Source organism: Telmatherina bonti (assembly GCF_933228915.1).
Source record: "Telmatherina bonti genome assembly, chromosome: 16".
NCBI classification, from domain to species: Eukaryota; Metazoa; Chordata; class Actinopteri; order Atheriniformes; family Telmatherinidae; genus Telmatherina; species Telmatherina bonti.
This window is the reverse complement of record NC_136614.1, coordinates 16,157,498-16,171,447: the sequence shown is the minus strand read 5'-3', so window position 1 is coordinate 16,171,447 and position 13,950 is coordinate 16,157,498. Positions and strand designations below refer to the sequence as shown.

Sequence of the window (13,950 nt, the reverse complement as noted above, 5' to 3'; positions counted from 1 at the left end):
GTTAATGTTACTAAAAAGGTTGTTTAGCAATGCATTAAAAATGATCAACTCCAGTTACAAAGTGGCTTTTATATCATGAGGAAGTGCTTGTAGTTTTTATGAGGATTCACAGAAAAAAGTGACATAAATTAAAAGCCATGGCATGTTCAGTAAATTTAATTAATTACCTTAATTAATGCCTTTTTCTTTTTTGACTACTACTAGCTCTTACCATAGAGGTAGCATGTGATCATTTGGTGAACATTAACATAAATGTTAAAATTATTATTTATATGATGTTCAGTGTCATATACATAATTGGGAGATTGAGTTGGACTCAACTCAATCTGTTGGTTTCCTTATATAGGCTATTATGAATTGGCCTTCAGTATGTTTTCCCCTCTGTCTGTAAAGCGTCTTGAGATGGCATTGCCGTGATTTGACGCTATATAAATAAAGTTGAATTGAATTGAATAATTGTTAAAAAATGGTTAATACATGTTTTTATGTTCAGAGGGTGTGGGATTCTAAGTTTCCTTGACATAAAATTCACACATTTACAATGTTTGTTGAGAGAGAGTGTAAATTGATTTTTTGTTTAGTTTAGGAATGTTAGGAAACATTTTCAGGTTGCTTTGCATGTATCCAGACATATATTGAACTTTATTTTATTAAAACATTATATTAAACTAAAATTTAACAATAAAACTCTCAATTATGATCCATCTATTTCTGCCTCACACTACGTTTGCTTTTCTTTTTAGTGGTGATGATTTAATTAGACACCCAAGAAAATTGTTTCACTAAGGGCTTGAACTGCTGTGTTGATGTCATATCTAATAATCATGATGTTTATTGGAAACATGATTCTGTTCTAAAGCAACACTGTATCCAAATAACTTGAGATAAGTATCTTGTGGAGGCAAATTATTTTCGACCTTCTGGCATTTTACCAGAGATCAGCTATGACTGAGACTACATCAACCATTGTTTGTTACTAAATAAAGTCTTAGTCTCCAGTCTGTTTTGATCCATCTATGCTGCATAACAGTGGTTCACACTGAGTATCCCTTTTTGAGGGGGAAGAAATGGTCTCCATGAGTCTTAACTATTTAGTCGTGCCTTAATGAGAGTAATTATAAGCTTGATGAGGTCTACTGTAACGGACACATAATTTGTCTGGTGGAGATCTGCTTCATTAAGTAGACATTTTTTATCTTTAGTATTTCTATTATCTTGCTTTGCACTGACTTAACATTAAGCAAAGTTGTTTTTTTAAGCAGTTTTAAAGGGGAGAAGGGAGAAGGTTTAGGAAGTTTGTTCCCTTTTGGTGGATTTCATTTGAGGGGGGCAATGGTTAGTTTTTGCTTGCCCCCTCTTGCCACTGCTAAAAGCTGGCCTCATGGTAAACATGCAGTAGTGTAGTTGGTTTTGGTTTTTGACAGCTATGAATGTGGAATTCAGAATGTCCCTAGATGCAAAAATGCAAGTAGAAACAGAGAAATGGTCCTTAAAAAACAGGAAAAAAAAACTTTTTCAGAAGATCTTGGCAAAAAAAAAAAATGTATATAAAAGTAAAAATTATGAAAATAAGAAAAACATTTTGATAAAATTTCCAGTTTTTGTCTACAAAAGAATTAATGCTGGATAGTTGATAATATTCATAGTGGGCAGACACACCCAACCACAAACTGGTCTCAATTATGGACTGATTATGGCAGTCTCATCCCTCACTCCTCTCCTGGCCCTGACCCTTTTAAACAACACTTCATTTTTCTCTGTGAATCCCTCCATCCATCTCTTGCTCTCCATCAATCTTTCGGTTTGTCTCACGACATAACCCGACTGCTCAGGATGGAGGGAGAGATAGAAAGTTACAGAGGGATACAGAGAGAGATGATCTTGTCTTTTTCAAGCTTCTTTTTATTCCATCAAGCATACATCTAGCCTCAAAACTCAACAATAACACATCCATCACACACACACTTAAAGCTACACACACACACACACACACACACACACACACACACACAATAAAGCAAGGAGAGAAGAGTCATCCTCCAACATGACGGAAAAAGCGAATAAAGTTTCATTCATAATATAATAAGAAACCTTTATGGGATGAAAATAATATGCTGTCACCCTGAGCCTGTGGAAATCTGGTCCATGTGGATGGTTTCTCTCTAGATTTAATGTAGGCGGCACTCCCTTATTGATGACTTGTCTTTATTACAATACGAAAGAAGCGTGATACAGTGTGCTTGAGTTTTTAAATGCTACACTGATGCATGTGGGAAAGTTTGATGCTTACTTTTAGAGTATATGATTGCATAACAAATCGGCTTTATGCTGAATTATTCATCCCCTGCTTTTGGAAAAATGTGCAAGGTAGGGATGTAAAATATTACAAATTTTTGCTGATATCCAATATTTGTGCTGTTTTGGTCTTTTTACCAAATTTTGACTGTGAGCTAATAATTTATTTACATGAAAAAAATAATTGAAAGAAGAACAGGGATCTATCCTGTATCCTGTCTCTTCCCAAAGCACTCTCCAGTGAGTAAAAGTCCATTCGACACTAACTTGTTTTATTGTTTGCCCTGTCATTTTCTAGGGTGGGGTCCAAAGTGGTCAGTATGTTCATATCCAGTTGCGAGCACATGATTCTGTACCATGAAGCAGAATGCGATCATCATATGATGCTCCAGGCTGGAGCATAAATCTGTAAAATGAGGTTTCTAAGCTTGGATGCTGGGAAACAATGATGGGGCCCCAGGAGTGTGCAAAATGAATAGGCAAGGAAACACAAGTTTGTTTGTATAACGCGTATAAAACAATGTGTAAATGTATAAAACAGTTCAGCCGGCTTTCTATGAATACTGGTGTGCTATTAAAAATGAGTCAAAAGCGCAGAGTTTTGAGGTCAGAAACGTGTTTAGTATTCTATTAAAGCTGCACATAGACAATGAAAATTAAAAGTTATATCTGTAGGACATAACTTTTAATATCTTCCTTGTCTTTGTGTTGCTGTTTTAGTTGTACAAGTTTGAGTAGCAGGTGGAGCCCTTTATGCATCCATGGTGGGATGGACTCTACCCAAAGCTCTGTGCAACTTCAGCCTTTGACGCTTAACAGAGAGCTGATAAACCTAGAAGTGTTTTGCTAAAATATGGCAGTGAAGAGACTTCGCGTTTACTTTGAACATTGTGAAATTGACAACAGTTACATTTCCACCTTATACTTTGAGTCATTTTTCCAAAAGTTTCCGCATCAGTTTTGTTTCTCATAAAAATCAAATAATTCGGACCAATGTTGGAGATTAATGTTACAATCTTTGCTTAAATTTGTGCTTGGTTAATTTTAGAAATAAATTTTCCATCTGTCACCTATATTAATCTTTTAAAGGCAGCACAGCCAAAGTTTGGAATCTTTATACTTGGAAAACAACGCTATTTAACAAAGCTTGTATCACCATGCTGACAGAATTATAATTTAGATCCTGTATGGCACAAAATCCTCTGAGACATCTGGTTAACAGAGCATAGATGGAGTATATAGAGGCCAACAGACAGACGGGTTACCATGGTTATCAGAGCATAGAGAGGAGAATGGAAGGTGATAAACCTGAGTAGGTATGTGTGTGTGTATGTGTAGTGGCAGGCAATCATTGTGTCCTTGTCATTCAATGAATCTGAAATGTGAACCTCCTCCTTTAGCCTTGTCTTTATCTTTCTTCATTGTTCAAGATGGAGAGAAAAAATGTAACCCAGAGATGAAGTCAGAGTTGTACATGTTATCAGATTTTACTGGGAGTAATTTTAATGTTTGGTGGAAGTTGCTATGACAGCCAGTACAGTCACTGAGTAGCCAGGAAAGTTGGGAAAGTAAATGTTCAAATTACCTTGTTTTTCTTGCAGCTTTTTGTATTTTATAAAAGCAAAACATTCAGAATAATTTACTTGTGCTTTGATTATGTAATTGTGAAAATTTGTATTTATTTGATGTAAAATGCTTGAAATTTTAGGTTTTTACCTGAAATACTTTTGGATTTCCAGTGTTGTTTTTGTAAGTGCTGCCTATACAAAGCTTTTAAAGATGTCTGCTATCAGATCAGTAATGACCATTTTGCTAGAGCCAGTCTGATCTTTTAAGTTGCTGTACACATGACTCACTGCACAAAAGCCCCCAAAAAGCAAACAAAATTGAGCAACAGTCTCAACAAGTTCAAAATAAGTGAGTTTGAATACTTCCTGGAAATTTAATGTCACCTTCTGTTATACAGTGGCTGAATGGACAAATCTGACAGACTATTTAAGGCGAAAGCATTTTTAAAAGGATATGCCATACTTCTTGTGGGCTTTTCTATCGGTGTGTTTCTTTGTACATATAAAGGAGCTTCAAACTTTAAAGGTCTATAGTCTGTTTCAAAGGGAGTTCCTCTTTCACAAAGTAAATTCTGCTCCTGAGCCACTTAAAAACCCTAATTTCCAGTCCAAATATTTAATTATTTCAATCACCACATAACACACATTTGTTATGCCTGTCCAATAGTTTGCTACCAAAAGTACTTTGATTAGAGGTTGGGAAACCATTGATTTATTCAAAAAGCAAAGTCTATTTACTTCAGGCTGAAAAGGGAGGGAATAGTTAATATTGTAGCTGTAGCTTTTATCCAAATCAGCAACCCAACATGCTTTGCTGCAATTCTTCTTCCACAAGCTCCCTGAGTCGGGGCATCTCACTCTACTAGAATTTACTTGACGTTTCACATTGTCGATGAGGTTAGCTGATGTGCCTACATTCAGGGTCAAGCCAATGCTGCAGTCACCATTTGTTGAAGATATTACAGGAGGTTAACAGGCGGTTAACACATGATGATACATGGTAGGGCTGCATGATTCTGGATAAAATGAGAATCACGATTTTTTTGTTTAGAATTAAGATCACAATTCTCTTAGGATTTTTTTTCCAATATAAATGTTTATTGCACGTATTGCCGGCACATCAACTTTGCAACAGCTGACACTGAACATAAAGAACAATAAATGTCTCTCTTGTCTTCTCTGACACACACAACCTTTGAATAATTTTAATAGTAACATTTTTGAACAATATTTTTTCTGTGCATAAGGTGATGGGAGGTAGGTATGTTGGGTATGTATGTAGGTATGTTTCCTAAAATATAAACAGTAGGAGGGTTGGACATGAAGCTAGAAATTTCACACAGCAGTCCTTTGGTTTAATGTGGTATTCTGACATTTAACAATGGAGGACAAAAGTTATTTATGCAATGTGGGTCCAAAAGTATTAAAAATCTACTTTTTTAAAGTGATAGCCTATTTCAATGGCAAAATAAAAACAAAAACTTTAAAAAAAAAAAAAAAAAAAAAACAGCAGAAAAGTTTATTCATAGTACTAAGCATATTTAGGGGTTTTGACTTGCCTTTTGTTTCTCCCCCAACATTATTTCTCTCTCCTACAATGTCCATTACATTACACGCTGATGGCCTATTATGCAAATTAAGCGATGATGTCATTCAGCGACTTCTAGTGACTTTTAGAACAGCCAATAACTACTTTCTTTACTTTGGACCAGCAAAGTGACCCAAAAGACACACTTTGGCAGAGTTACTTGTATTGTTTGTTTTTTTGTAGTTTTTTTTTTGTAGTTTTCTTACTTTTGGTTTGTTTTTAGTCAAAGTAAAACATGAACATATGTTTGCAAAAACGTAAGTTTTTAAACTACTGACTGAACAGACAGTTTAAACTGGACATTAACAATCTAAATGGACCAAACAGAGACAATAGAAATGATGTTAGTTTACATCCCACTCTGTAAGCCAGGGTGGGATCAGCGGTGGATTTGCACATGCACTTTTCATTTTGACTGTGCACGCGGACTTGTGACAGGCTGCTGGTCAGAGGAGCAGAGACTGCCGGTCTGTGAGTGCTTTATGACGGGGAGGGGCTCCTGCTGCTCGTTCGTGACAGTAACTGCAAAACAAAATGTGCTTTCAAGTCAGTCACCAAAACACCAGAAACGTCTCCAATATCTCCAGTAAAAGTCGCTAGATTTGTTACTTGTTGCGTTTAACAAAAAAAGTCACCAGATTTAGTGAGAAAGTCGCCAAGTTTTTTCCTACCAACCGGCATCTGCGTCACGTGGTAAAGGGATCCGCCGTTGAGCACTTGTTTTTATGCAGGTGATGTCCCAGTTCAAAATGCGGTACATTTGTGGTCTTTTTATTTATTTATTTATTTTTTTATATAATCGTCATTTGAAAATGAGATCGTATACAAGTATGAATTGAGATTATTTTTTTTAATAATTAATTGTGCAGCTCTAATACAAGGGCACTCTGCACATTCAAATGTTTTTGTTTTTACCAGTTATTAGTTGGGTAATCAAAAATACTCGCCTCTAATTTTGATCGTAAGTAAAGAAAGGATGTACCCACCTTGAATGACATTTTTTAAACTAACTTCAAAGATGATTTAATTTGCTTCATTTAATCTTTGGGTACTAGATGATCCCAGTACCAGTACATCTCAATCTAATTTAGCAAAAACTGTTGTATGCAGTGTGTCTGATTTGTGTTTTTAATGAAAGTTCGATGCATAATTTGTTGTTACACATTTTGTGATGGATTAACAACAAAGCAATGACAGAAGCATACATTCTTCCCATATTAGTCAGTGGGAACTTTCTTAGACTGTCTTGGTTATTTTCAGTGTTTTGGAATCCTGTTTCCTAAAGTGGGCTGTTCTAAAATGTCTTGAAAGAAAAGTTTGCAAACATATGTTTGACTGACTGCATTTAAAACTGTATATTGTTCGCTTGCGTGTGAGGATGTGTACACATGTGAGCGAGACTTTGAGTGTCCCAGATGTTCTTCACAGTTCATCAGCATTGACATCTGGCCAAACAGCTGGACTACACACAAACATACACAAGACTGTCCACACATTTACAAATGTTTTTCTTCCACCTTTTCTTTCCTCTCACACAAGTTCTCCTCAGTTTGCTTCTTCTGTGCACAAACTTTCTACAACAATATGAATTTAATTTATGCACACTTGTTGTTTAACTTAACTTATGTTGAGCTTAAATCAGATCAGGGATTTATTATGTCTTATGTAATGTAGCATATGTGTGTGTTAATCATATGCATGTGTTACCCAGACAGGAAATATGAACCATATGTTTGTTGAGCATTCCTGTTTTTTTAGTTCAGTAGGCTCATCTATTACTTTGGTGTTGTTTAGCTCTGTGCAGTGGAGGCATGTGTAGTGATCACTTCACTGTAACTCTTCTTTGTTTATTCTCTGGTTACTTGTATAAAAACCAGCATCAGACATTGGTCTGACTCCTGTATGAAGCCTTGACTTCAGCGCTTTGTCCATACCCTGCAGTAATACCTCAGGCTAAATGTCTGGAACAAGATTTCCTCTATTCTAGCAGTACTCCGAATAAAGGTAATATTTTCAAACTAACATGATCAGTGTAGGATTTTCCAGAGCTATGGTATTTTATATTTAATTACATTCAGTCAAAATGGACATTTATTTAGTTTGAAATGCATTTAGCAGAGATGTCTTTTTTAGTGTAGCTATTAATATTATTATTGTTAGCTGGATTTGACCAAAAATAGACCCTGATTAAACAACTTTAAATGTATAAAGAACCCCCTGTACTCCCCCTCATGTTTCAGACTAAAGTCATAAACCTAAAGAATTACAAGAATTTGTCATTTGGATGATTACACAGAGGAAATGATACAACTTTAAAATCTAACATTAAAAAACATGAATATAAAGCAGGATTTTCTGCAAGTGTATTGTCAGTGTGGCAGTTTAGTAATAGAAAATGTGTTAATAAGTCAGGATTTGATAGTCTATTTATTTTAACCTTGTTGTGAATTAACTGTATTTTAACTTAATTTCATATACATCACAGTGATGGTAAAAAATAAAACATTTGCAGATAATAGTATGCTTTTGTGTTTTTCAGGACTGTTCCCAGCTGTGCTGAATCTGGCTACTATGGCAGATGTAACATCTAATGCTACCTGTGGTTCAACTGGTCCAGAGATGTTCTGTAAGCTGGTGGAACATGTGCCAGGTCAGCCTGTGAGAAACCCACAGTGTCGAATCTGCAACCAAAGGAGTTTGAACCTATTTGGTAAGGAATCTTTACCCCCACATAAGCCTGCTAATCTCGGTGATTACAGCAATCAATCATGCTGGATTAACTAAGTAGAAAATTGTTTGCCAGATGTTGAATAATCATTTTGTCTACAGCGATCATTACAGAATGAGCTGAGGAGTCGATAGCAAAATTACAATGCTGAAGTCGCCTGCAGTCATTATTCAAACAATCAACCAGGCCTTTTCTGAAAAGATGAATCAACAGTTCTATTTAGCACTCAGTCCGTTGTAGAGTCAAACAACTAGTTTGACGTGGCATTTACCTTTAGAGCAAGGGTGCCCAAGTCCTGTCCTCAAGTTTACTGTCCTGAAACTTTTAGGTGCACCACTTTGCCAACATACCTGACAGTGGCCTTGGCCCTTTGATTCTTTCTATTTTATAGTCATTTGTCCAAAACGACTTCAATGTGATAAGTGATTGTTTAATTGTTTAAGATTTTCAATATTTTCAAAATAAATTAACTAAAAAAATAACTACAATCATAATTAGATTTTCTTTTTAAACATGTAGGTTCCAGTCTGTCCATATTTGATGTGTTATTAAATTACAAGTTTAATTAATGACAAAGACCCTTCTTAAATGTTTGCCTACCAGTAAAAAAAGAGTGCTTTTTGTCATTAATTAAACTTGTAATTTTAATAACGCGTCAAATATGGAGAGACTGGAACCTACATGTTCAAAAAACTATCTAATTATGATTGTAGTTATTTTATTAGTTAATTTATTTTGAAAATATTGAAAATCTTACTCCACCTTTAAATGTTTTGTGAGGGCTAGATTATGAATTAGAGGGGTGTTTAGGCATTCAGTTGTGATGGTTAGGGAATGAATTTTCAGCGAAGTCTCCACTTCATATTCACAATAAAAAAAAAAAATAAAAAAAAATTAAAAAAAAGGGTTTTTTTGTAAAATATTCTTTCACACATTGAATGTGGGTTTTCTGTAGGGTTAGAGATTTGTTTTAAGAACAGCTCCAAAGCTCACTTGTTAATGTCAGTCATATTCAAGTGAAATATGAGCAGTTTTAAAAGAGGTTATGTGGAATACCTCTTGGTAATACAGTGACTTAATGGGGTCTTCTCAAGCGTTTTCTAGACACTCAGGCCAAGACGTGTCCCACTAATGATTTAAAAGAATTACCAGTGAGACTGTCTTATTGTAAGATATATTTAACTGGGTTTCAGCGTGTTAGAAATCATATACTTTCTTGCTATTCAAGAATTGTGTGTTCTGTTTTCTCTAAAAATGGGGGTGGGAATGAAAAAAAATATGAATAATTAACCCAAAAAAGTAGCTTCTTTACATGGATAACACTTGTTACCATGGTTTCTAACAGAAGTGTCACACATAGTAGCCAGATGATTGACAGTTGGCAATCAAGCAACATCATCAGGTTTTCTCTTAGAAATTTACACCTCAGACAGACATAAACACAATCCCATACACACATAATATATAAAAGCTCCCCAAAGTAACTTTTATTATGTCATAAACTAATAATGTTTTTTATCTGTCTCCTTCATTGAAGCCATCACATCGAGCAACAACGGCAACCACAATTAGATGGGTTGATGTTTGGATAATCTGAATAAGTTATAATAAAAATTACTTTGAGACCTTGAAAAGTTAAAATGTCATTGTGAAAAAAATACAGTTGAACTTTTTAGCCCAAGAGCAAGTCGAGGTGCAGATTACTTTTTAGTTTTTAAGCTATACCAGCCCATACACCATGTTTTTCTCTTTGTGTGTGTGCAGAACATCATCCCATAGAATATGCCATCGATGGAACCAATCGCTGGTGGCAGAGCCCTTCTATCATGAATGGGATGGAGTACCACTATGTGACTATCACACTCGACTTGAAACAGGTAAAATAAAAAAAAGACAAAAACTTAACATTTACATAATTGTACTGTTCCTACTGTTTTTTTCTTTGTATTAGTGCAAATATATGTAAACACATTTTTATGTACAGTGCTTGGCAAGTTAAGATATTAAAGTTGTATATTAAAGAATTAAAAAGGTTTACAAATAACTCAGTGATAATTATGCTGCCTTACACTAATTCTTCACTTTTAAAACACTCAATCCAACTATATTTTTCTTTAAACATGCAACATTAAAAATAAAAAGCTAATGTCAAATCTAAAAGAAGCCCATTGTCTCAGAATTTAGTAAATGTACTCTAAATATGATTATGTACTACTTAATGGAGTACCATAGCATGATAATTTCATTGTGTCTACTCTGACTTTTGGCATATGTTTTTTTTTTTTTTTGTTTTTGTTTTTTTTTGTTTTTTAATAAGAGTATTTTTTAGAAAACAGCTTGTTTTACTTTTTTGACATGTTTTGACCTTCACTTCAGTCTTCCTCATAAATGTTGTAGATATATGTAACAGAGCTATAGATCAGTTAAGGATAAAAAATTATAAGTACTTCCTGGCCAAAATGTAAATATTTTGTTCCACTACATCAGAAGTGTAACAAAATATTTCATTTCTGTGAAAGCTTTCTGACTACATTACAGCAGGGGTGCCCAGCTCCAGTTTTTTAGGAGCACAAGCCAGCAGGTTTTTTTTATTAGGGCTGTGACTATATGCTTTTGACCCAATTCGATTTGATTCCGATTTTTTTGGGTGCCGATTCGATTTAAATTGCGATTCTCACAAATTTTCCACATTGCTGATTTTTGTAGATTATAAACAGAAAAGTCCTTTTTCTTGATTTTAATTAGGAAAAAACACAGAAGTCAAACAGTCGTTCCGCTGCTATAATACCCAAGAAGACAAGTAAAAAAGATCACAAAAAACAATAAAAATAACAAAAGTTTTTTAATAGATTATTTTTATTTATTAAAAAAAGATTTTTTGAACAAAAAATAGATTTTTTTTTTAATGTATCCCTTATGTATCCCTGTTCCAACACACCTGAATCAAACTGATCACTCATTTTGCAGCACTGCATTGTCCGTTGGATCCATTTAATGGAAGCCAGGTGTGTTGAAACAGGGATACATCTGAAACCTGCAGGACAGCGGCCATTGAGGACTGACTTAGGGCATTCTTGCATTAATGAATACTCTAAGACAGCGGTCTCCAACTCCAGTCCTTGTGAGCTACCGCCACTGTGACACACCTGACCTATATCAATGGCTCATTAACAGGCAGGTGCAGAAGATGACAACAAGTTGTTGCAGAACCTTTTCATTTCAATCGAGTGTGTTCTAAAAAAAGTTTTTTTTTTTTTAGTTTTTTTTTTTTTTAATAAATCTTAAGTCTTTTAATTTAGACAGAAAGGCACTGGTTCCTGCCAGATGCATTACCCTCTGGAGTAAGTCATTATCTTCTTTATATTATTATTGATTATTATTTTCATTTTGCATCATGGCTTCGGAGCCATGTTATTTCTGCATAACCTCTAGAAACAAAGCATACAGTAATATTACTGTAGTGTCAAAAGGTATCCACCAGGGGGCTTTGAGCAAAAGTTTTTACCATAGTGATGCAAAAGGTCTTAAACTTTATGTATCAAATATAAAAGATATTACATTAAAAGGGTTGGGGGGGGGGGAGTCATGTTTACATCTAAGGAATAAAGCTAACCTCAATTGTTTCAGGAGTGCTGAAATGACTAAAACCAACTTCAGCATCAATCATTTATAATCAGGTGTGACACTCCATGAATATGGATTTCCATTTTTGATTTAGCAAGCTTGGCAAGAATCCGTAATTGAGGAACTGTGTAGTGGCATGGGACAAGTTAGGACATTAACTTTAGTGTAAAAGTGTGATTAAACACATTAGACTGCCGCATTATAATTATAAAGACGTCATAAGAGTAAAACTAATGAGGCAGGATGATTCGATTTATGAGAACCCCTTGGTTCATTGAGAGGAGCCTGTTAAAGCTGCCATTAAGGTTGGAAACTGATTAATTTAAGAGCAATAAAACACAAATACTCCAGGAAAATGTCACACCATCATATTATATTTTATGCTAAGTTTTATATATGTATATATATTGGCACAAAAATGAAAACGATGGCTCACAGCAAAGGTTAAAGGTGGAATATAAATTAGTATAAAGGTAAAGAAAAGAAAATCAGAAAACAGAACAAGCAGATGGAATTTTTAATTGAATAAAAAAAAATCAATATTTCTAAAAAATTGTGAAAAACATTGCAACAAAATATAAAATTTCCCAGCTTTTCTGTTTAAAAAAAAAAAAAAAACCCAAGTATTAACATACAACATTCATCATTTTCATAACATCTTGTGATAATCTTTCAATCATATGCAATATAATGTAGAAGCATTGAGACAATAGGAAATAAAAGGACAGCAAAACTGACTGGAGATTATTTTATTTGCCAACTACTAAATGCACAGAATGCAATGATACCTATGAAAATAAATGAATCTTTGTGATGTGTTAATGGCTTTAAGACCATCAGTCACACTTTAAACTGGTGTCTCAGCGCCATAGTGAATAAATGGTGTCACAAATGCACACTGACACATAATCACACCTATCTCTGTGAATGTGTCGATTTATTGGCATATTAACTTGCTGCTTTAATGATTGTTTGTAAAGCTTTGAGTACACACCATGTTACTTAAGCTCTTGACTATAATCAACATTTCAAAGACAATCTTTGGCGAGATCATATGCACTGAGTAACTGAATGAGAAAATTATACTGATAAGGTATAATGGCCAAGTTCAAAAGCATATTTTCAATGTGAGTCTTACAGAGAGTAGGAAAGGTCCAAAGCTTGCAATTGTAATACAATCAAAAAGCAACCATAAATGTGTTTGGGGTATCACAGTTATTCAGACACTTATAATCTCCATGTAAAATCTAACTGATATAAGCAAGCCAGCAAAGTCCAAGTGGCTAAAATTTGTTCAGCTGCATCTCAGCAGCAGCAGCCATGATCTCAGCATAGTAAGAGTATGTCCATCTTCCCATTCCTGGCAGAGTTAAAAGACAAAAGTTTGTCTGAATTGTAGGTGGCTAAGCTAAATATTTCCCAGCATGGTTGGAGTGGGTTCACCTGAGTGTGCACGCACATGTTGCTCTGTGTGTGTTGTGCACACCTTGGTTGAGCTCCATCATATGTCAGCTTGTAGAGAGAAAAATTATGTTCTGTTGTGTATATAAGAAATAACCATGATGATATTTTTGCTACAAGGACAAACACGTTGTAGAGGAAGTGTAACCTTCAGACTTCTGCCTTTTGATCACAAGTTGCTTCTTGCAGTTGGTAAATGAAACTGTTCATATCTCAACTTTGTGTCCTTGCTTTAGACTAGGGGTGGGCACCTCCAGTCCTCAAGGGTCCTGCAAGTGTTAGGAGTTTCTCTGCTGCACATCTTTGAGCCTGTGTTGAGTTTACTGTGCTGAGCTATAACTGAGTTTAGTTTCAATGAGCAATTGAAATTTGTGATTGTGAATTAACATCAAGAACATCAAGAATACTTAAACTTTGCACCTCTGTTCAATGTTCTTAAAGCTGTCCAGACCAGCTTTCAGATGGCAGACAAGGGAAACATGCCATTTGTCACTTAATAAAGAATAATTAATTAATCTAAATGTGACCAAATATGCGCTTTAAGTTTAAACGTTTACTGCATGTGGTAGATATTTTCCACTGTGTGGAGAGTGGAGGATAAAAATGTCATGTACAAAACAATTCAAGGTTAAACTAACATTTCAAATCTAGATTTCTACAGCAATTAAGTAGTTGTAGAATAGATT

At 34.8% G+C, this 13,950-nt stretch overlaps 1 protein-coding gene across 1 annotated transcript in view; it reads left to right on the top strand.

Moving 5' to 3' along the window:
* The window catches only part of lama2 (laminin, alpha 2), a 192,912-nt gene that overhangs the window by 24,647 nt on the left and 154,315 nt on the right, over positions 1-13,950 (top strand). The window contains exons 2-3 of the mRNA XM_079255305.1: positions 7,991-8,161; positions 9,944-10,056. Coding sequence (XP_079111431.1) covers positions 7,991-8,161; positions 9,944-10,056 — 284 coding nt within the window. The remainder of the gene's footprint in view (positions 1-7,990; positions 8,162-9,943; positions 10,057-13,950) is intronic.